General features: G+C 44.8%; 1 protein-coding gene across 1 annotated transcript; it reads left to right on the top strand.

Moving 5' to 3' along the window:
• The first annotated feature begins 13,774 nt into the window (after positions 1 to 13,774).
• Positions 13,775 to 21,468, top strand: SLC30A3 (solute carrier family 30 member 3). Its single transcript, XM_043990373.1, has 8 exons — positions 13,775 to 14,070; positions 16,598 to 16,782; positions 17,322 to 17,468; positions 17,670 to 17,823; positions 18,237 to 18,435; positions 18,701 to 18,806; positions 19,874 to 20,008; positions 20,491 to 21,468. The coding sequence occupies exons 1-8, from the start codon at positions 13,976 to 13,978 to the stop codon at positions 20,637 to 20,639; spliced, it is 1,170 nt and encodes a 389-aa protein (XP_043846308.1). The 5' UTR covers positions 13,775 to 13,975; the 3' UTR covers positions 20,640 to 21,468.
• The last annotated feature ends 2,608 nt before the right edge of the window (positions 21,469 to 24,076 follow it).

The raw sequence follows: 24,076 nt of genomic DNA, 5'->3' as shown, positions 1-24,076 counted from the left end.
TAATATAGTTCATAAAGATAAATTATATTAATTATATGAGTTATTTGGTTCTTTAAAATTTGCTGGCAGATTGGGAGTCTACCTACCAAGACAAATCCAGGAGCTATATGAACACAACTATAAAGCACCTTTCACATAAGTAAAGTCAGATCTAAACAATTGGAAAAACATTAATTGCTCATGGGTAGGCCAAGCCAATATAATAAAAGTGACAATCCTACCTAAATTGATATATTTCTTTAGTACCACACCCATCAAACTATCAAAAATATTTTATAGGCCTAGAAAAAATAATAACAAAATTCATCTGGGAGAACAAAAGCTCAAAGATATCAAAGGAATCAATGAAAAAAAAAGTGAAAGAAGATGGTCTATCAGTAGTAGATCTCAAACTGTATTATAAAGTAATTATCAAAACAATCTGGTACTGGTTAAGAAATAGAGTGGTGGATCAAGTGGAATAGAATAGATATGACTTACACTATAGTAAATGATTATAGTAATCTAGTATAAGATAAACCCCAAGATCCAAGCTTTTGGAACAAAAACTCAATATTTGACAAAAACTGCTGGGAAAACTGGAAAACGGTATGGCAGAAACTAGGTATAGACTAACATCTCACACTGTATACTAAAATAAGGTCAAAATGGATACAAGATTTACACATAAAGGGTGATACCATAAGTAAATTAAGATAGCATGGACTAAGGGGGCGGCTAGGTGGCGCAGTGGATGAAGCACCGGCCCTGGATTCAGGAGTACCTGAGTTCAAATCGGGCCTCAGACACTTGACACCAGCTGTGTGACCCTGGGCAAGTCACTTAACCCCCATTGCCCCGCAAAAAAACAAGATAGCATGGACTAGTTTATCTGTCAAATTTATGAACTGGGGAACAATTTGGGATCAAGGAAGATATAGAGAGCATTACAAAATGCAAAATAGATAATTTTGATTATATAACATTTAAAAGCTTTTACACAGGGGGCAGCTAGGTGGCGCAGTGGATAGAGCACTGGCCCTGGAGTCAGGAGTACCTGAGTTCAAATTCGGCCTCAGACACTTAACACTTACTAGCTGTGTGACCTTGGGCAAGTCACTTAACCCCAATTGCCTCACTAAAAAAAAAAAAAAAAGCTTTTACACAAACACAACCAAAATTATAAGGAAAGCAGGAAACTGGGAAATAATTTTTGTAACAAGTATCACTGATAAAGGCCTCATTTCTCAAATATACAGAGAACTGAGTCAAATTTATAAAAACACAAGTCATTACCCCATTGATAAATGGTCAAAAGATATGAACAGGCAGTTTTCTGACAAAGGAATCAAAGTTATCTAAAGTCATATGAAAAATGCTCTAAATCATTATTGATCAGAGAAATGCAAATTAAAACAACTCTGAGATTCCACTTATCAGTGGCAAATATAGCAAAAAGGGAAAATGTTTAATGTTGGAGGGGATATGGGAAAACTGGGTCTCTAATCCATTGTTGGTGGAGTTGTGAACTGATCCAACCATTCTGGAGAGCAATTTGGAACTATGCCCAAAGAGCTACAAAACTGTGCATACCCTTTGATCCAGCAACACCACTGCTAGGTTTATATCCCAAAGACGTCCCAAAAAAAGAGAAAAAGACCTATTAGTACAAAAATATTTATAGCAGCTCTTTTTGTGGTGGCTAAGAATTGGAAATCAAAGGAATGCCCATCTATTGGGGAATGGCTAACCAAGCTGTGGTATATGATTGTAATGGCATATTATTGTGCAATCAAAAACCACCTGGAAGGACTTATATGAACTGATGCATAGTGAAGTGAGCAGAACCAGGAGAACACTGTGCACAGTGATAGCAATACTGCATGATGAAGAACTGTGAATGACAACTATTCTCAGCAATACAACGAACCAAGACAATCCCAAAGGACTAATAATAAAAGCATACTATCCACCTCCAAAGAAAGAACTGATATTGATTGAACACAGACTGAAGTATGCTATTTTGCACTTTTATTTTTTTCCTTTTATTCAAGTTTTTTTGTACAAAATGACTAATTCGGTAATGTCTTACATAACTGCACATGTATAACCTATATCTGATTGCTTACCATTCCTTGGGTGGGGAGGGGGGAGGAATAAAAGTTAGAACTCAGAACGTTAAATAAAAATATTTTTAAAAAAAATAGATGGAAATGCAACAGGCGAAGAGGTGAGAGTGGACATTTTGGGCACAGGAAACAGCATGAGCAAAGGCAAAGAGAATGGAAATGGCATGTTCAGGGGATGTGTCCTTGTCTAGTAGAATATACATTTCTCAAAGGTGGGGACTTTTTTTTTTGTTTGTGCTAGTACAATGTCTTGCACATAAGTAAGTAATAAATCCTCTTTCAATTGTATTGGACATAATAGCTTAGTTTGACAAGTACATTCCCAGTACAATAGTTACTTAACAAATACTTATTGTATTAGATTGACTGAAGTGCATTATAAGGTAAGGTTCTGCTTTAAAGGGAACAGCTGAGGATTATCAGAGAATAAATTATTCTTTAGACAGAAATGATCCTAGAAATTTTGGCCCAGGATCTTGATAAAATTAAGCTCCTGACCTGATTCTTCTCGCGCGCACGCACGCACGCACACACACACACATATGGAGGTCCACCACCCACTAACCTTGAAAACTCATCCTGTTTTCCCTCTTTCCTCTCCTCTTTCAGAAGCCTGGTGACTTCTTTCAGAGCACTGGTCTAGGGAATAAGGAGAAATGAATTTTAGTGTCCATTCTACTACTCCCTAGCCTGAATTTCTAACCATTGTTTAGCAAGTTTCCTCACACAAAGCAAGTGCTTAATTAATGCTTTTTGATTGATCCCAAGCAAGTCACTTAAATTGTATGTTTCTTCATCTATAAAAACTGTTAATCTTATCTGCTCTATCAACACAGGGACTGAGCTTTGAACAATATATTATTACTAAGCTAAAACTTGTTTCTCTTCCTGCCTCTTGCCTCCTGCCTCCAAGCCTAAGATTTTTTAAAAAATCTATTTTCTACTTTCAGAGACATTTGGTCTCCCCTGGAGAAGAGAGAAGAGATAATGCTAATTTTACACACAAGGCTTTAGTCAAGTGGGTGGTGGGCTAGACAATCAGCCTAGAGACCCAAGAATCTCAGGCCTGGGCACCTACACACATATGCTAACAGGAGAGAAGAGACACAGATGTGAGCAGACTCTCTACTAGGAGGCTATGGTCTATGGGGTTATTATTTGTTCTTCTCTGTTCCCCTAATTGCCTTCAATTGGAATCTGTCACGATGAAAGCCTTTTAAATCATAGATTTAGAGGGACCTTGAAGGTCTTCTAGCCCAAGTTTCTCATTGTACAGAGGAGTGATGTTACAGATACATACAGATGATACAGATGTTAACATTTATTAAGTGAGAGCCTCTTTTGACTCAAAATTCAGAGTTCCGAATTGAGAGGGGACATCTTTAAAGTGGCTATTTGTCTTGACCAGTAACCTTGAATCTTTTTTCAAAGGTAGCCCCAGGCACCTATAAGGACTATGCCACTCACATAGCAGGCGGCATGATTCTATGCAGATGCCACAATGTATATTCACTCATTCATGCATTCACCAAATGTTTATTAAGTCCTTGGCCATATGTATATAGAGAGCAATGTATACTTTGCCTGGAAAAATCCATTCCTGGAAAACAGACCTGGATAAAGACCAGACAAGTGACTCATGCATTTTCCCTTCCCCAAAGGATGGACTCAGATGACGTCAGGTAACGATTTTCCTCACCAGTTCCCTATCCGCCCACCCAGGTTCTGAGCATGCCTCTGACCAAAAATTCCTCTGTGCACAGCTTCTGTTTGTCATTGTCCAATCCCTTGGAAGCCTTGGATTTTGTGAGAGAAAAATGTATGTGCTTGAGGAAGCAGTTCATGATCTCCCTTTTTTCGACCAGCCAACCTTCAGCCATGTATGACATGACAGTGGACCATAGAGCTTCCCTCTCTCATGAGTTTGGTTTTCTGAAGGGAGGAATGGTTTCTCTTCTGCTATCTGGGAAGAGGGGAGGTTCAGGGCTAATTCTCCAAGAAGTGCTTTCTTACCTTTTTCTCTTCCTTCTTCCATCTTCCTGGTAGCCCCACTCCCCTGCTTCTCAAGTTCTTAGTGCTTCTCGCTATCCTTCTCGGGTTTGCCTAAAATCCCTGTTGTAGCACCTCCCCCAGACCTGTCCTCTTCCCTCACTATCTCATGCATCAAAATGACCTTTTCACCTCTCCTTTCTCCTCTGCCACATCTGAATTCCTATTGCCCCAGTGGGATTTATCTGACCTAATATTAGGAGAGTAAAGGGATAAAACTACACCCATTCCCACTAAGGTATGAATGGCCCCCTTCTCCTTTATACTCATCAGAACTTTTTTGTTTGTTTGTTTGTTTTTTGGTGAGGCAATCGGGGTTAAGTGACTTTCCCAGGGTCACAGAGCTGAGGGCAGATTTGAACTCAGGTCCTCCTGAATCCAGGGCCAGTACTCTATCCACTGTGCCACCTAGCTGCCCCGACACTCATCAAATCTTAATAGTTGGAAGGGAAGTCACATAATCTGACCCACACTCCCCCTTTCCCTTAGAAGTATACTGTTAGTTGAATTTTGTGTGTGTGTATGTGAGGCAATTGGGGTTAAGTGACTTGCCCAGGGTCACACAGCTAGTAAGTGTTAAGTGTCTGAGGCCGGATTTGAACTCAGGTCCTCCTGACTCCAGGGCTGGTGCTCTATCCACTGCACTACCTAGCTACCCCGTGTTAGTTGAGTTTTGAGAAAAGACATTTGTATTCACTGCCCTCCTCTCCTCTTAGTATCGAAGTGGTGGACTACAGGTACAGAATATTACATTTACTGTCAGATGCAATCAATTTCACTGAAATGTTTTTCTTTTTGGAAGGATTCTAGCATGGGGTTATTGGAAAGTGACCGTGCAAAAAATAAACAGCATTTTTTTTTTAAGAAAAAGTCACTTCCCAACCCAAATTAAATTTTAATTAGTAGAATTTCAGTTAATACAAAAAAGTTCAGTGAAAATTTTCAGGCAGGTTGAGGGGAACAGTCAAAGTTCTTGAAATTAGTGCTTGCTCATGTATAATTTATATTGAATTGCTTGAGTTGTTAGGGAGAGGTGGGGAGGGAGGGAGGAAGAGAATTTGGAACACACAGTTTTAAAATAATCAATGTGAAAATTTGTTTTCACATGTAATTTGGGGAAATTCTAAATAAATAATTAATTAAAAATAAATTAGTGCTTGCTTACAGGTCATTTGCAGGGTCTTCTTGAGGTCTTTAGGGGGAAAAGGAGTCTTTGTGGCTTTTCTTCCCCTTCGGCCACACCAATGTGATGATGCCTCCTTTCTTGAATTCTGTCACAACATTCCTAGTTCTCCTCCTCCCTCTCTGAAAACACCTTTTCCATCTCTTTCCCTAATTTTTTTTCTCTTAAAAAAATTTAAAAAGCAGAAACATCTGATACAGTGACTGAATCAGACAATGTATATAACTTTGTGTCTTGGGGGTTCTCAGCTTCACTGGCCTGAGGGAGAATCCGATCTGTTTCATTAACTATTTTCTTGGGGGACTTTCAGTGCTTTCCCAAATACTCAGTATGTTTCCTTTTTAGTGATCTTTTGCATTGTTGTCATTGTTATGCATATTATCCCCTGACCTATGCTTATTTCAGGCTTCGTTATTAATTCATACAAGTCTTCTCACATTTCTCTAAATTTCTCTTCTTCATTCTCACTGAACAATTCCACTGAGCATTCCACAGCATTCATTCCACTACATTCAAATGACGTTGGTTTTTTTTTCATCTGTTTGCCAGTTGAAGGGCACCCACTTTGTTTCCAGTTCTTTGCTTATCATAAAAGAGTGCTGACTATGAGTATTTCAGCATATGATGAACCTTCATTCTTCAGTACTTGGCCCTTTTTCTTTCACCTCCTGAAGGATAAGATTCCCCAAGGTTCAATCTTCAGACGTCATTTCTTCTCTCTTTCAATTTACTCCCCTCAGAGATCTCATCTACTACTATGCCTATCTACTACTACTCGCTATGCTGATATTAAGAAAACAAACACATTTAAATAATTTTGGTTATGAAGGAGAGATGTGGATTTTTTCCTTTTAAAGAAACAAAAAGAAAAATTAAAATGTGTGATCCAAATGAGAAGCATTATGCTATATAGCAGAAAAAGCACTGGGCTGGGAAGTCCCATCAGGGTCTTAGATATACCTCCTGCCACCACAGTGAGCAAATCAATTTACCTCAATTTCCTCTTGTGAACCCAATTCCTGTCTTGACCATCTGTAAAATGAGGGTGTTGGACAAAGTGGATCTTATTCTCTCATTCTTTTTTTTTTTTTTTTGACTAAGTGGACCTTGAAAATCCCTTCCGGCTCAAACATTCGAATAAATATACATGGTCCAACCTTGCCCTCTCTTCCTCAGCTTTTTTTCCAAATTGGCTTTCCTTCCTAAATTCCCAGTTTGTTGATGGTACTGGCACTCCCCCAAACTCAGACTTAAAACAACTTATGATTTAAACCTTTTGCACCTCATATCACAAATGATAATTTATCATTTACACATGGTACTTTATAGATGACAAAATACTCTCCCATAAATTCTTTCTGTCCTCTCCACTATCCTGCACTAATTCCGCTCCACTAATTCTCGGAAGCCAAGTTCTGTTCAGTCTTCATTTTGGTTGTTTTTTGCTTTTGCCTATTTTTCCGTTCTTACTCCAGTCTTTCCTCTGCCTCTTATTCATAGCAAACAGTTCTGCCTGATTAATCTTCTTAAGACACTAATCTCATCAAGTCACTTGTCTGCTCAAACCTCGTTTTACTTCTCTCTATGGATTGTTGTTGTTCAGTGGTGTCCAACTCTTCGTGGGTTTTCTTGGCAAAGATACTAAAGTAGATTGCCATTTCCTTCTCCAGCTCATCTTATAGATGAGGGAACCAGGGAAACAAGATTAAGTGACTTGCCCAGGATCACACAGCTAGCAAGTGTCTGAGGCCGAATTTGAACTCAGTTCTTCCTGCCTCCATACTCGGCACTTCATCCCCAGCGTCACTTAGTTCCCTAAGGGACTACATTATAAAATCCAAACTCATTAGGCCAGGCATTCAAGGCTCTCCAGAGTCTGGTACAAGTTTACCATTGCAGCTATTGTGAGGGAAATCCTTTATAGTCCTTACAACTCTATGTGACTGCAAGTTATTGTTATTGTACGAACCTTTCGCTCTAGTCAAGCTGGTCTGCCTACTCAGATTACGGCATTCAAGGGAAGATTGATTATAATAAAGTTGTTGGACGACAGACAAGTGTCAGCAGGGCCCAAGCCTAAGCATTCTAGAGACAGCTTGTAACAAGCAGGGGAGACTGGGAGCGAAGAAAAGAAACATCAAGTTCATATTCAGCACCACGGGACTCTGAACCCGGATGGGCGGGTGGCGGGGGCGGAGTGGTCCCAAATCCTCGCTGGGGAAAAGAGAGTCGGCCGATTTAGCAAAGGCGAGGAAGCTGCGGCGTGTTACTCTACCCCTCCCCTCACGCTACTTGCCAAGCTTCCTAGTTGTGTTTCAGGTGTGAATTTGCAACTCCTCCGTTCCTGGCAGCCAGCTGAGAACGTGGGAGCGTCTATCCCAGGGCCAGCATCCCCGCCCCCGGCCCAGCACCCACAGAAGTGAGACCGCGGGAGAGTAGGGAGCCAGAGAAGTGGTCCTGGATCTCCCAGGTGTCCAAGGCTACACTCGTTCCCCGGGGCCCTTTGTTGAGTCCCTCGGGTTCAATTTCCATTCATTCATCTCAGCAATAGTTCACTTGCCTGTGGCGCTTAGCAGTTTACAAAGCGCACTCGTCACAACACCCACTGTGAAGCAGCTAGCGCACTTTGTCCTAGCCTGCTTGCCGCTGGTGAGGCTTCTTACTCAGACACTGAAAGGCATCCATTATCACCGGTGTCTTCTGTTCAGAAGGCATCCTGGTCTAATAGCGGAAGTCAGCCGGCCAACATGCATATGTATGCATAGATGTATATGAGTATGTATGTTTATATATATTTATGCATGTGTCTATACCTCTCTCTCTCTCTCTCACACACACACACCGCACAGGCTGGTGGAACTCACTGGATTAAGAGTCACAGGGCATAACGTTGGAATTCTCTGTTACTCCCTGGGTGACCTTGGGCAACATTTCTCCTCTCTGGACCTCAGTTTCTTCATCTGTAAAATAAGGGGGTTGAGGTGAAGTAGATGTTTTCGAAGGGACTTTCCAGCTCTAAGATTCTTTGATCCAACCTAGAAGGTCAGGTTTTTCCTCTGAATGACTTTGTAAAAGTCACTTTCCCAACTAATCAAGAACAGGCATGTATTATTTGGCTTTAAGTGGTTCTAACTCTATTTATCTGACGTGTGTGTATCAAAAGTTAAACCCTAGTTTTCAAAGTTCCTCTTGGTCTTCAAAATTGGAAATGGGAGTTTTCTCTTCTTGCTCACTCTAGATTATATTTTCTATCTCATCTGACCTAACATAGAGGGGAATGCAGAGTAGGCACTTAGATGTCTATTGACTGATTACCTTTAGCATTTCAATAAAACTATTTGACTTAAAAAAAAAGATTCTTTGATCCTATGGATCTGAGACAGAGAATCTTCCTTAGTTTCCACGATTCCATAACCCCTCCAGAACAAGCAGGGGCTTCCCTCTGTTCCTATATCATCACCCAAGACAAAAGGCTTTTCATTCCAAGAGTCCCTATATTGTAGCAGTCTAATGTCACAGGCTCATCTTGAAGCAGTCCTGGGCTTGGGAGCAGAGCTCCATTCTGGCTCTGGTTACAGAACCAATGAGACCATGTGACCTCTCTAAACTCCTCACCCTCTAATTGGTCTCTGCTTTCTCACCTATAAGATAAGGAGGTTGAAGTGAATGGTTTTAGTCTTTTCCAGGTTTAAACCTCAGTTCCATTTTCAATCAGCCTCTGAATTTGCCACTCTAGCAAGTCAAGCCCTGCACATTGATGCTTCAGATCTCTGGATCTGCCTACCTATGATCTAAACTTAACTGTGTCCCTACACTGTGAGACCTCAAGGAAGTTGCTTCCTGAGTCTCTCAGTTTCCTTATCTATAAAATGGTAATAACACCACTACTTCTCCAGTTTATGCAGTTGTGAGAAAAGCTTATCCCGGGTTTATTAACCTTAAACCCAGTTAGTATCAATAGCTAGATATTAACAAATTGACAATACATAGGTATTAAAGAATAAATAAACTGACACATCCCTATACACAGTCTGAGTAGATTGAACCACCACCTCTGAATTTTAACCTTGGACACACATTATAGGGTCCCGGGAACTGGGCTGTTGACACCAAATAGACAAGATTTATCATCATCACGATTATCACTTGCTCTATGCTTACCTTTCATTATTTCCCTTGGAAGAAGGAATGGAACCTTTAGCCCATTATATTGTTAGCATTGGCATTTCCACCTGCCACCCCTGGTTCTCTCAAATTTAGCAAGCTATCAGGAAATACATAGACAAGCAAATAACTAACACCTAGACCAGTGATTGATTAGACAGTGTATAGGGAGTGAAACAAAGACAATCAGAAAGAGCTGGTTTCCATCTTTCCTCTGACACTAGTGGTATGATCCTGAACAAGACATATAACCTCTCTGAGACTCAGGCAACTCTCTAAAATTTACCTATTCATTTATAGAAGGATTGGTAGCTGCCTCGGAGGAGGACACCCCTAAACCTTTGAAATCACAAATGTTTCAAAGGAGGAGAGGAAAAAAGACTTGCTATGTGGTAAGGATTCCCCAGGAGGAGAGGAGTAGGAAAAGATAGTGCTCCAGGGTGGTCAAGAAATAATATTAACAAGAGCTGACATTCATATAACATTTTCTAGGCTACCACATGCTTTACATACATCCTCTTGAAGACTTTCTTGATCCCCCCCGAGCTTCTAATGCTCTTTTGCTCTTTTTTGTATTGTATATAATGTATACACACATATATTTACATGTTTGTATATATACATACACACATTATATACATGCACACACACACATATATATGTTGTGTGTGTGTGTGTGTGTGTATATATATATATATATATATATATATACACACACAACATATTATCTCCTCAGTCCCATGGAATGTAAGTTCTTTGAGGCCAGAGACTTTCATTTTTTGTTTTTTGTCTTTTTATCCCTATTGGCTGAAGCTTAAAAAGTGAATGTTGATTGCTTGACCTTATTTGGTCCTCAAAACAACTCAGGACAGTAGTGGTACTTACCTAAATATTGTCATTGCCCATTTTACAGGTAGGGGAACTGAGGCAAAGTTGACTTTTCTGAGGTCAAGTAGCAGATAAGAAGCCAGTTCCCCTGCTTCCAGTTCCTAGCTTTTTCCACAGCACCAAGCAACCTTTCCTTTCTCATGAAGGAAATTTGACTGGACCTTGAAAGATGGAAAGGAGTAGGAGGAGATAAGGTGGGAGCCGAATAAACAAAGGTGAAGAGAGGGCAATGTGGAAGATCGTGGGAAAGGGAGGATGGGACAAGGGAGGGGCTGGGGAAATGACATGTTCACATCTTGTTCTTACTCCTAGCTTCCAATTTATCATCCATCCACCCATTTTGCCCATTCCCGACCTCCAAGTCTGGGCACATGCCATCCTCTTAGGTTCTATATGTCTTGTCGCCCACCATTCCCTTTCACAGTTTTAGCCCAGTCCTCAAACTCTTCAGCTCATTCTCTATACTTTCCTTTCTTAATTCCAGTCATCTGATTATCTGGGGTCCCCTTTTAGCCCTTACATAGTAAGGTGTATCATGGTCCTCATTCACTTGCTCACCTGTTTTCAAAGGCTTTGTGTGTGTGTGGATTGTGTTGGGGACAGAGACTCTGTTAATTCAGTAGCAAACTAGTTGTATGATCCCACTAACCTAGTCACTTAACCTTTCTGATCCTCAGGTTTCCTCTCTTTCTAGCCTCACAGAATGATTGTGAGAATTAATTAGGAGACTGGATGTGAAAGCACTTTGTAAACAGGAGTTATGCAAAAGGATATTATTTTAGGAATCCAGTCCTACTATATCATTTGGTGAAAGGAGTGGTGTGTGTGTGTGTGTGTGTGTGTGTGTGTGTGTGTGTGTGTGTGTGTGTGTAAGACAGAGACAGAGACAGAGAGAAACAGAGTCCCAGTGTTGAAACTGTCTCCACTACAGACCAACAACCGGTCTGTAACTTAAGAAAGAGAGAGAGGAGGGCTATGTTGGGAAATGTAAGTTATACCCATAAAATTGGTAAAGATAACAAAAATGGGAACTGACAATTGCTGCAGAGGCTAGGAAAACCAGGAATATTGCTTTTCTATTGATGGCGATGTAAATTGCAATCTAGTCATTCTGGAAAGCAATTTGGAACTATGCCCCAAAAGTCAGTAAAATGTGTCTACATTTTGATCCATCAATACCATTATTAGATCCATACCCCAAAGAGGTAAAGGAAAAGTACAAAAATATTTATAGTAACTCTTAATTATATAGCAAAGAAACAGAAACCAAAGAGTGTCCATCAATTGGGGAATGGGAGAATAAATTATGACATATAAATGTAATGGAATAGTATTTCCCCCATAAACAAAAAAAATGAGAAATGGGATGGCTTCAGAGAAACTGGGGAAGATTTGTTTGAACTGAGTCAGAGTGAAGTGACAAGTTAGGAGATAGGAGAACAAGTTAGACAATAACAACATCATAAAGAAAATCTTTTTGTTTCTTTTCCTAGTGGGGAGAGGAAGCCCTAAAAAAAGGAAAGGAAAGAAAAGAGAGTCATTGAAGCACTTTTTAAAAAATGCACAGAAGAGAATAGGTAAAAAAGAATAAAAGACAATTGGGACAGCTTTGAAAGTTACATGTATTTATTTTATATTTTAAAAGAAAAGCATGCTGTACATAAGAGACTCACACATAGCTTTTCTTTTCTGTTCATATATATACACATATATGTTCTTATATATGTATATGTACTCATTTTGTTTATCATGTGTTAAGTTCAGAATAAAAAAATTTTAAATAATTACAATAAAATTTAAAATAATTTACAATGAAATTGTAGACCCCCTACATCACATACGAACACCCTCTCCTCCCCACCAGCTTCCCCATTAAATTGTAAGCTGCTTGAAGTTAGGTAACTATCTTTTGTATTTGTAACCCCAGCGCTTGGCACAGTGCCTAGCACATAAAAGGCGTTTAATAAATGTTTATTGACTACTGTAGGTGATGTAAAAACAACAGATCAATTAAAAAAATTTTTAAGAGTATAAAAGTGTGGCCTGGGGGAACTGAAAGATTAACAGACTTACCCAAGATCATGCAATCAATCAAAAAACATCTATTAAGCCCTAACTATATACCAGCTACCTATGATGATGACGATCACTATTTATCATAAAAAATAAGAGGGCAGCCTTGTCAGAATGACTAGAGAGTCAGCGTAGTAATCAGGAAGATCTGGGAAGAGTTCTGCCTCCGACAACTACTAGCTGTGTGACCCCTGACCAAATCATTTAACTTCTTAGTGTTCTAGTCAACTCTGAGACCTTAAATTGCAAAGAAGGTGCCTATTTGCACTGGTAGAAAGTTTCCTCTTCTGGAATTCCCTACACCGGTGAAATCAGAGGTCCACAATTCCCATAATACCTATTAATATCTAAAGAATCTTCCCACTGTGCTCCAGACCCTGTGGGCCCCACTCCCTAAAATGTTAACTTGGCTGTTTTATTTTTTTCCTCTCGCCTAGCCCAACCTGCTTTCTGTATTCTCCTCTGTTCCCAAGTACTTACTTCTCCCTCGATCTCCCCTACATGGCAGCACCCCCCCCCCCCCCAGCCTTCTTTAGGATACTCGCATAGACGCCTCTAAAGTCTTGGCTCCGGGTAATCCCTCCATTCTACTCGGCCCTCAGGCTCCACTTGGCCACTCCCGACCCCCTCAAAATCTTCCTGTTTGGCTTAACTCTGAGGCTCTCTTTATCGTCTCTCCTCCCTCCCACCCACCACAATCTTCCTACCCAGAGTCATAACAACAAAGGCTCATTATTTCTATAACCCTTTCAGGTTTACAAAGTGCTTTCAACGTCATGTGGGGTAGGTAGTAAGAAGAAACTGAGACTCAGTAACTTACCCCCGGGCTGCGAAGTATCGACAACGGACCCATCCAAAACAGTTTCCGGCGCCCTACGGTGACTGCCTCTAGTGACTCTAGTGTGCCTAGTACCGTGCAAACCTCTGGTTGATTAATCCCTCCCTGCAATGGCCTTCAATCAGGTCTCTAGGTAGCGCTCTTGAATGGATGTGTGAAATCAGTCCTTGCCTCCCGAGAGAACTGATAGACTGACACCTGCTTGATAGGGTTAAAGACTTCGCAAGGTTGGAGGTTCCCGAGCTTACATTTCTGGAGGCTGGGGGACTCACTTAGTACCCAGTCCTATCGAGGCTGCTCTTGTTCTAAGGCCGTGGTCTCCAGGTAGCGAGCTGGGGGCGGAGCCTCGTAGTGGGGGGGAGAGGTGGGACCTGAAGCTGGGGGCGGGGCTCGCACTGAGGGGCGGGGCCCTAGTAGGGAGAGGCAGAGCCCCCAAGATGCGGGGTGGGGCGGGGCTCCGGTGGCTGGGGGCGCTGCAGTCCGGATGCCCGTCGCCACTGTCGCCGCCGCAGTTCTCACAGTCTCTGCTGTCCCCGCTGCCCTGAGGAGCCCCTCTCGGGGTTCAGTATTCTGATCCCAACTGAGAGGCCCCCAGGAACCTGACAGCTCGGTGAAGGGCCGGCTTCTTCCTCTTTCCAAAGGACCCGGTCTGACGGTCCGTGTGGACCCAGGATGGAGCCTCATCCGGCAGCTGCGGGAGACTCTGAGACAACTCGCTTGGTGAACCCCCGGGCTCACAGCTGTGCCGGCAGTCTCCGTCTCAAGAGGTCAGAGCCCAATTCCTCCCTACTAGACCCTGATCCCCTGACGCTCCATCCAGCTTCCCTCTGTCTTGCTTCCCCCCTTTCGTTGTCTCTTTTCCTTTCCCACTTCCCCCAGGGTCCCACCTTCTGTGCCTCGACCTTTCGATTCATCTGCTTGTCTGTCCCATGGCCTGTCACCCTCCTTCAGTTTATCCCTAGGAGGACTTCCTCTGTCTCCCCATCTGTCCCTTCGAGTTCCTTGAAGGGTTTCCTCTGCTACCCCGTATCTCTGTCCCCTCAGCTCCTGTACCTCAGTGCCTTTTCACTGTTCCCCCTTTCCCTACTGCTCTCTTCTTTTTCTCGGCCACCGGTTTGCAGCTGCCGCAGGGACAGCCTCAGACTCTGCTCTTGCAGGCTGCCCTCCCCTCTATCCGCATTATTACCCCCCCCTATTTCATCATCGCCCCCCACCCCTTCATTAGCCCCTCAACCCATGCCTCCCACCACGGCTCCCCCATTCAGAGCTGACCTGAGCACTTAGTGACCGCGGAGAAGCAGATCGCATTAGGCCAGCAAGACTGGAACCCCAGTTGCCCGCAAATTTGTGTGCTGAAGGCAGAGGGGCACCTTTCTGGCAGGCGGCACTCCTTCCGAACCGTGCTGGCTGCCCCAGATCCCGAGGCTCCCAATTTCAACAGCCTCAGTTCCCCAGTGTCCTTCTCTTCCTGATCCCCTTCCCCTGGATTCCCAGTTCTTATTCTTCTGTGCTGTGAGGCGAAGGTGGGGGGCTTCACTCCAGCTGCGTCCAGAGGGGCAGTGGGGATTCAGGCCTTGGCACCTGACGGTCTGTGAGGAGGACGAGCTCTAAGGGCGGCATCAGGGGAGGTGGGTCTTCTCCTGGGGGTACAAGAGATCAAAGCTAGTGTCGGGGAAAGCTAGGAGGGGGGGTGGAAGGAAAGGAGCAGGTGCGGTTTGGGCGGTGGGGGGTATTCCCGGCTCAGCACAGAAGTGGTTCCGGGGGCGGCGAGGTGTGAAATGAGCCGCGAAGCCGCCAGGGACAGAGGGGCTGGGGGCGGGAGAACCGCCCCCACAGCTTCGGTTGGCTTTCCTATTTAATACCCCCCCCTCCCCAGCCCATCCTGCTATACCCTTCCCACCCACCCCCTCAATCTTGCTTTCCCCCTCTCTGCACCGTGGCCAGACTGTGCGTGCGTGCCTTGTCTCTCTACTTATCTGTCTGCTGCTTGCGGTCCTCGGACCGTCTGTTTTTCTCTGAATTTGCTCCTTAGTCTGTATCTTTTTGACTAAGCTTCTCAATCTTCCTGTATCTCCCTCCTCATTTGTCTCTTTTTCTTTGTGTTTCCTATATTTTCCACTCTTTTCTCCTTATAGGTTTTAGGAATTGTGTGTAGGAAGGTCAAAGAGGATGGAACAGGATGACCCTATATGAGGGGCTGAGGAGAGAGAAAAAGACTCTTAACAAAAGAACGAATATAAGATAGATTTAGGGCCTCTGGTCCCTGAAGTTCTGAGCGTGATTCTTTTCACTGCCTACCTCTCCCTTCCATGCCCAAATCGTCCCTCAGACACCCCAACCCCCTTTCAAATTCCTCTTTCTAGGGAAGGGGGTTGAGGATCAAGAGAGGCCTGGGAAAATGTCCTTCCCTCCCCAGAGCAGAATTAAACCATTCCAATTCTGCTTCTGAAAAATAAACACAAACCCACTCCATATCTCATAGAACAAAAGAGAGGCCTGTTGCCTCCCTAGAAAGAGAGATTCTCGATATCAGTTTGCATATGTTGAATGGCCTTGCATCTGAGTGCGTGCTTCTACACAGAATGCACTTGAATGCAGTCTGTGCACAACTACCATCATTTGGTGCAATCACCATGTGGGTCTCTGATTCTGTGGGAGACCCTTTGGGAGCTCAGTCCATTCAGCACTCCCTTTAGAAAAAGAACTGGGCTGAATAATTCATCTAAACTTAAACATCTGCATATGAAATTGCCCTCTTCACCCCTAAGGGGAGGATGCCCAACCCCAGCTTTTCTCCCAACCCCCTTCTCTGGAACCCTTTTCTCCATTTTCTTCCCCAACGGTCACTTTGGGCTTCACTTTAAGAAAGGATTCTATTCATCTCTTAAATGGGCCATCCTTTAACCTTTTGTCAAAAACAAAAGATTAAAGGGACTGGGAAGGTTAGGGAGTGATTCTTAGATCCTTATGGGAATGAAGAATGAAAAGGCTATATGAGACACAGGGACTAGAGTGATAGTTTGGTCTTGGGGCCCTGACTGGCGCTAAAAGCTGAGGCATGGGAGAGAACAGTCTGAATTTCATGGTGTGTGTGGAAGGAAGGGTGCTAAGGTGTCTGGGGCTGGGCTCCCAGTGATAGTTACTGATGAACTATGTCCTGGGCCCTATTGTTTGAGGGGCTTGCCTAACATGGACTGGGCTGCCAGCATAGCCAAAGCTAAGCAGTGTCCTCATCTCTATAGTCTAGGGGTTGCCTAATGTAGGCTGCTTGGCTCAGGGCTTCCCCGGCATCAGTCTCTTCACAGAGCCTTCAAAATCGCCCCCAGAAGAGCAAGATCCTCTGGAACAACCGAGGTTCCGTCACTGCCACATAGACTGTGTCCCTCGGTCTGGCCTTAGCCCGGAGCAGCAGCAGGCCCAGAAGCAATTGTCTGCTGCCTGTGCAGTCTGTTTCCTCTTCATGGCAGGGGAGATTGTAGGTATGTCAGGCAATTCCCACCCCACTCTGCTCCGTACCTAAGGGTCCTTCCATAGCCTTAATCCTCTTCCCTGGGCAACCCTCAGCATTTGTCTCCTTCCAATCGTGGCTTCTGGGGAAAGGGCCAAGGACAGGTCAGGAAGGGGGTTAAGGATGGATGACTGGAGAATGAAAAGGGGGTGCTGTGAGGGCTTGGGGACCCTGGGGGAGGGGAAGAGTAATGAGGGCACTATCAGTCAATAGATAGGCATTTATGAATTTTCTCTGTACCAAACACCGTGCTAAGTACTGGGGATAGAAGAAGCTTACATCCTAACAGGAGACAACATGTGTACATATATAGGTATATTCAAGACACATAAAAAAAGAAAAAAGTCAAAGTCAGCTTGGCGGGGTGGGGAGAGGTTGGGGGTGGGGTCAAGAAAAGCTTCCTGCTGGAAGTAGCATCTGAGCTGATTCTTGAAGAAAACCATGGGGTGGAACTCAGACTTGGGGGTGGGATGGTATCAAGGAGCTAGCGCTAGTTTTGGGGTATTGCAGGTGGATATTTAGCCCACAGCCTAGCCATCATGACCGATGCCGTCCACCTGCTGGCAGACGTGGGCAGCATGGCAGGTAGTCTCTTTTCCCTCTGGCTCTCCACCCGCCCAGCCACCAGAACCATGACCTTTGGCTGGCACCGCTCAGGTAAGGGCTTCTATGGGATCCAATGTGTCCCCTACAGAACTCCGGGGAGCCCTGGAGTGACCCACACCAGACCTTGTTATCCTTTCCCCTCCAGCCTTTGGCCTTCGCGTTGTTCCCCCTGATTCCCTCCTCATCTTCTCCTTTCTCACAGAAGACCTGGTCTCCATGTGATCCCCCTAATTTCTTGCTTCCCCCTCACAGAAACCTTAGGGGCTTTAGCCTCCGTGCTGTCCCTCTGGATTGTCACTGCTGTCTTGCTCTATCTGGCCTTTGTGCGGCTCCTGAACAGTGACTACCACATTGAGGGAGATGCCATGTTAATCACCGCAGGCATTGCTGTCTGTGCCAATCTTTTGTACGTATGTACTGCCCTAGGGTCACTTGGAATGCTTTGTGTCTAAAAGGGGGCCTGGAAAGACGGAGTTCAGAGATGGGAGACAGGTGTGACTCACTCATTCATAGACAGGGAGAAACACACACATGTTTCCCATTGGTCCCCGGGGAGGAGACAGTCTGCTTGGAAAGGAGGCTGGAAATATCAGAGCTCTTCACTCTGGAAAGTTGAGGATTTCCTTGACCTTCCTCTTCCAACTCTCCCTTCTTCCACCTCTCCTTTGGGGGATGAGCCTGTATGCAGTAGGGCTAAGGAGCAAAGATGCTAAGAAGGGACCTCTGGGGAATATGAGAATAGATGATAGAACAGAGCATGAAGTGGAGCAGGTGACTGGTGCCCCAGGTCCAGTATCTTCTGGCTTCCCCCCTCCCCAGAATGGCTTTTGTGCTGCACCAGGCCTCTCCGGGACACAGCCATGGATCCAAGGGAACTGAGTATGCTCCACTGGAGGATGGGCAAAGGGGCCCTCTGAATTTCTACAACACCAGTGTGCGGGCAGCCTTTGTGCATGTTTTGGGGGACTTACTTCAAAGCCTCGGGGTTCTGGCTGCATCCATCCTCATTTACTTCAAGGTATGGCCAAGGAGGACCCCTGGCCCCTCTTCATAGTCCCCCCCCCCACCCTAGCCCCTGGCTCTACAGCCCAATACAGATACAACTCCCTAAGAATCCAAACTCTTGACCTTGATCTCAGACACATTTCCTACTCTTCCATCAGGGTCACTGGTGACTGTGTCCTCTTGAGTCTGGTCCAGCTAACTCCATCCAAGGGCCCCTACTTCAAAGTTTCCAGTTCTCTTACTACCTCACATTCTGCTTACTGGATTTTTCTCTCTAGCCCCAGTATAAAGCGGCTGACCCCATCAGCACCTTCCTGTTCTCCATCTGTGCCCTGGGTTCCACTGCTCCCACCCTCCGGGATGTTCTTCGGATCCTCATGGAAGGTGAACTATAAACCCTACTCAAACTACTCTTTAGACTGTTTCTAAAACAAATAACACTCCCTACCCAAAAAAGACTTCTGTTTTCAGCAACCACCAATATTAAATACACAAACACAACCCACTTTCTTTTTTTCTTTTTCTTTTTTTGAAGCAAACAGGGTTAAGTGACTTGCCCAAGGTCCCACAGCTAGTAAGTGCTTGAAGTCAGGTTTGAACTCAGGTCCTCTTGACTCCAGGGTTGGTGCTCAATCCACAGTACCACCTAGTTGCTTCCCATTTACTTTCCATAAAACCAGAAACTTTGTTAATAGTAATGGAATAATCCATTTTGTTTTCTATGTCCAAGGGCAATCTTCCCATATTTCCTTCTTGTGGTGTAATAAAGAAGTGTATTCCATTACATCTATACATTAATATTTGTTGATCCATTTCCCAGTTAGTGAATACAGAGTGGTTTCCAGTTTGTGGCTATTATGAATGGAACTGCTTGGAACGTAGCCTTTGTACAGATAGATATTTCCCACCCCCTCCCAGAACAATAACATCTTAAAGTATTGTCCTAGAAATGGTATCACTAGGACAAAGGCTATGGACCCTTTTGTAGCTGTTACTCTATGATTCCATATTTGCTTTCCAAAATGAATTCACCAATTGCAGCTCTCCCAGCTCCCGTAGAAGGAAAGCATTTTTTTAAAAAATGGAACACTATTTAGCAAAGTCACTGGGATACAGTTTCCTCTGGGAAGATGGCTATTGGAATTGTTATGAGATTAGAATATTGTCTTGTAAGGAATTAATTGTGATTTGGGGTTTCTATGACCAAAGACGGGGTCATAGAAACCCCAAATCACAAATAATTCCTTACAGTCTAAAGGTAAAGGAAAGGAACATGAACTAGAGGCAAGCTAGGTGGGAATCAGATCACAGGTCTTAAAAGCACCTCTGAGGTCAGTCATTTTGGAGTTGAGGAAACTGAAGCTCAATGACTTGTCCAGGGTCATACAAAAAGCAGAGTAGGATTTGAACCTAGATCTTCTCAACTACAGAGCCACTGTATCACATTATAGGTACTCCCTATGGCATCTGCTATGAACCAGTTCGGGACCTGCTACTGTCAGTGCCAGGAGTCAGGGCAATTCATGAGCTGCACCTGTGGGCCCTGACCCTCACCTACCATGCTATTTCTGCCCACCTGGCCATTGGTAAGTGTCAGGAATCCCCCAGGTCCTGTGTGTAGGAGATCTCCTCACCCTCAGGATATCTTCTTTACCTAAACCCCATCCTTGAATGCAGAACCAGAGTGGGTGGTGGGGTAGGGGAACAGAAATGTCTTCCCTACTTAAAAAAAAAAATGTCTTTTCCTCTGTGTTCCCTATGCCATCACACCCTTGCCCCCGAGACACACACACACACAGAGCTGTGGTCAAAGCAGGAAAATAATGGTTGGGAAAAAAAACCCCAAAAGTAGGTTTTCTGGAAAGGGTTTCACCCTTTCACAAGTATCAAAATGAAATTAGAAGCCTTGAACAGCTCCTTGTTTCCATCTCAATTCAAACTAGCTTTAATGAAATACCCAAGGGTTCTTCCCCATAATGTCAAGCCCCATTAGTCTTCATCTCATTCTCTTTTGCCCCCATTCTAATCTCCCCTGGGACTCTGATGCTGCCTTATCATTCTTCCACAGATGCCACTGCAGACCCCGAGGGCATCCGGGCTGAAGCTGCCTCTCTGCTCCACACCCGCTTTGGATTTTGTTCCATAACTCTCCAGGTGGAGCAGTACCAACCTGACATGGTTCAGTGCCCAAGCTGCCAGGAACCTCCCCAGGCCTAAGCATGTCAGATTCCCCAACCTGTCTTTCTTCCTGCTGCCCAGGGATTTCCTTTACTCCCTCCCCCAATCTCCTCACCAGGCTGCCATGCCCAGGTTCAGCACTGGACTCTTCATTTGCTAGGCCCCTTTTGGGGGATAGCCACTTTCCCATGTCTGACAACCTGATTTCTCTGCCCTAGGCAGAATGGACCAAGGATGGATCAACAACCCTCCCTTCCCCAACGACCTCAACTCTGAGCCCCACCTTCCTACCCCCAAGCCTTGTAGCCCCAGTGGGCATGACCAAAGTAGGGGGGTACCCTACTGGGTAATGACCAAATTCAGAGGTGGAGGTCTAGGGTCGAAGTGCAGCTAATATGAGGAGGGGAGAAGGATGCTGGGGAGTAACATGGTCTTCCTTCCCCTGTTTCTCTGGGGAGCTCCACATAGCCTCATGTTTGTGTACCTCATTCATCTGTTGTGATAGGCTGCCTGGCTGGCTGACTAACTCTGCTGTTTGTGTGGTTGTGGTCCTCGGCATCTGTCTGCCTGCCTGCCTGCAGCATCCCCTGTCTGCGTGTAGCCCTCTGTCAATGCTGCTCTCTGGGCATCCATGGGTCCCTCAGTCTGCACTATGTGTGTCCCAGCCTGTGGCTTGTCCGTGTATTGGTGCTGTGTTGTGTCTGTCTGTGTGTCCATCAGCCCATGTGGTCGTGCCATGGTCTCTGTGAGCCTCTTTGTCTGTTCTGTGTTCTGTCTTCCTCTATTGGTGCTGTGCTCTCAACTCTACCCCGGGTCAGAGGGGTGACACCACAGCAGCTTTGGGCCAATAAAGGAATGTCAAACTGTACCTGGCACTGTCTTCTTCGAGTGTGGGTGTGGGTGGGGAGAAGGAAGAGGGGAGGGAGAGAATCAGTGGAATCAGAAATGAGTTCAATCCTTCTTCAAGTCATTCAAGTACTATTCATCAAGTACCCTCTATGGGCCAGGCCCTGTGCTAGAAGCTAGAGATTCAAGACAAGAATGAAACAAGTCTTGCCTTCCAGGAGCCTGCATTGTCTCAACAAGTTGCTTATTTGTCCCCATTTAGATCTGAAAGCCTAATAATCCAGCTCAAAAATATCCAGCACTCTAATAGGGTTCTGACTATTTAGTCAATCTGCGAGATACTTAACATGAGCAACTTGAGTCCCATTTCCAAGTCCTGAGTTGTTTACTGGGAAGACTTGAGAGTTCACAAGTTGGAATCTTCCCTGCAGCAGGACGGGTGAAGTCACCTGAGAATAGAAGTCTGTAGAGTCCTGGGGTGAAGTATTCATTATCACAGCACCCTAGGCTTAGAGCTGGAAGGGCCATTTTACAGCTGAGAAAGCTAGAGTCCAGAGAAGTTAGATGATCATTCAGGTTCCAATGGTGGATTCAGGACTTAAACCTAGATCCTCTGACTCCATATCCTACTGTGTAACATGCTAAGAGATCCAGACTTTGGGAAGCTTTAATTCTGCTTATCTAAGGGTTCTTGATGTCATAGTTCTAAGATTGGGGCATCCCAAGTACCCTGAGCTCCATATTCTAGAGAGCAGGTGGGAGCCAGTGGAGTAAAAACTAGGACCCTGAGATAGGGAGGGTGGCTGAAACATGGCAGTGAAGTGTAAAAATAAAAGAGGCCCAGGTCTTATGCTCTGGAAATAGGAAGAACTTACTTATAGAAGGGACCATTTATAGACAAGGGAGAGGGAATGAGGTGAAGAGACTGACACAGTCTATCAAAGATTGAAGGGCGGGGGAGTCAGACCGGCAGCCCCAGCTGGTTTCCACGCTTAGCTAGCCCCTGATACCTTCTTGTTTTCTGTCTCATTGACTATGGGCCCTAGGGATGGGTGGGGGTGGAGGAGAGACAGAGAAGGATATGAAGGAAGATGAGAAAGGTGAGAGAGGGAGAGGGAGTGGGAGACAGAAGCGGAGGGAGAGAAGAGAAAGAGGTTGGAGTGTTTAATTTTACCTTAAGAATATTCTCCAGGGGCAGCTTTTCCAGACACAGCTGACTGCCCCTCTCCCTCCTGTATTTGTTGCAGGAATCCCCTCTGGAGTGAATCCTGGAATCCATACTGGAGTTAAACAATGGAATCTTAGTATATTGCTTGTGTGCTAAGAGCCCCATAAACCCCAGACCAGTTCCTCATGATTTAGAAATCACCTTGGCCGGTCCCGAAGTGCTTATCCTTGCTATCTACTACTATGACTCCCTGAATCATAGAATTTCAGAACTCTAAGTGATCTTGGCCACCAACCAGTTCAATGCCCTCATTTTATAGAGCAGAAAACCAATCCAGGAAATAGACCAAGAGAAGAGTTAGTGCAGCTGGGGCCTGTGTCTCCCAGGCCAGTGTTCTGTCCATCTCACATTGCCCCTGGCCCCCTTCCCAGCTTTCTCCAAGAGTTCTAATTCCCTCTTTAAACAGGGTTTCTCTTGGATGTTTCACATAGCCACGGCACCTTCTGCACTCTGGGCCTGCCCCACCAACCCTTCTTGCCCCCCACCCTTTCTGCTGCTGCTGCTGTTGTTTTGTCCTTCATTCTCTTAGAGGACCATGACATCGGGGTGATGTCATGACTTGCACTGAACTGGATTTAAGTGAGGGAGGGCTGTGCAAAGTCACCAACCTCACTCTCTCCTCTAGAGCCATCTGGGTCCAGTGGCAAGATATATATATCAGGATAACTGGAGATGACCTCAGATGTTTTAAGGCAAATGGGGTTAAGTGACTTGCCCAGGGTCACACAGTTAGTAAGTGTCTGAGGAAAGATTTTAACTCAGGTCCTCCCAACTTCAGGGCTAGTACTCTATCCACCGAGCCACCTAGCTGCACCTACCCTTCTGGCCGTATGAGGCATAGCAATTATCATGGTCCACAATGACTCCAGTATAGTGGAGGAGGCAAGCCAGTTCTGTCATCCGGGAGCATGTAGTTGATGGGTTCATAAGATAGTCATAAACTCTTCCCCATCAGAGAACCTGAATTTCTCCAGTTAGTTATCAGCTTAGGGAGGCTAAAACACTGACCATGCTTAGAAGGAGCCCTCACCTGGTGGCATGCCACACTCACACTCTAATTTGTTATGTCAGAGGAAATCTGGACCAAGTTTAGGGACATCTGTTTTGGAAGAGGCCCCGGGTTGGTTTTGGTCCAGGGTGTTGGAAAGAGATTTCCAGGGAAAAGGGAAACCTGTACTGGAAAGTCTGGTGGGGGTTAGGGGGATACAGAGGTTGAGAGAGCAAGTCTGGAGGATGGATGGAGCCTCGGCTAAACTGCAGCAAATCCCCTACCTTGCCTCACAGATAACGGGCTCCAGAGTATCTATCTACCCAGGGAAGGATAGTGAAATACAGTAAGAGGGGGAGAGCTGGGTCTCCTTGGAGTTCTTCCCCATTAGCCATGGCTTCTCCCGAGGGACCT

Source organism: Dromiciops gliroides, chromosome 2 (assembly GCF_019393635.1).
Source record: "Dromiciops gliroides isolate mDroGli1 chromosome 2, mDroGli1.pri, whole genome shotgun sequence".
NCBI lineage: Eukaryota > Metazoa > Chordata > Mammalia > Microbiotheria > Microbiotheriidae > Dromiciops > Dromiciops gliroides.
This window is presented reverse-complemented; position numbering and strand designations above follow the sequence as displayed.

Excerpts from the sequence above, each read along its gene's own strand:
- SLC30A3 (XM_043990373.1), top strand. The coding sequence starts at position 13,976 with ATGGAGCCTCATCCGGCAGCTGCGGGAGACTCTGAGACAACTCGCTTG. Across the intron at positions 17,469-17,669 it reads CTTTGGCTGGCACCGCTCAG|AAACCTTAGGGGCTTTAGCC; the intron begins GTAAGGGCTTCT and ends TCCCCCTCACAG. Across the intron at positions 18,807-19,873 it reads TCTTCGGATCCTCATGGAAG|GTACTCCCTATGGCATCTGC; the intron begins GTGAACTATAAA and ends ATCACATTATAG.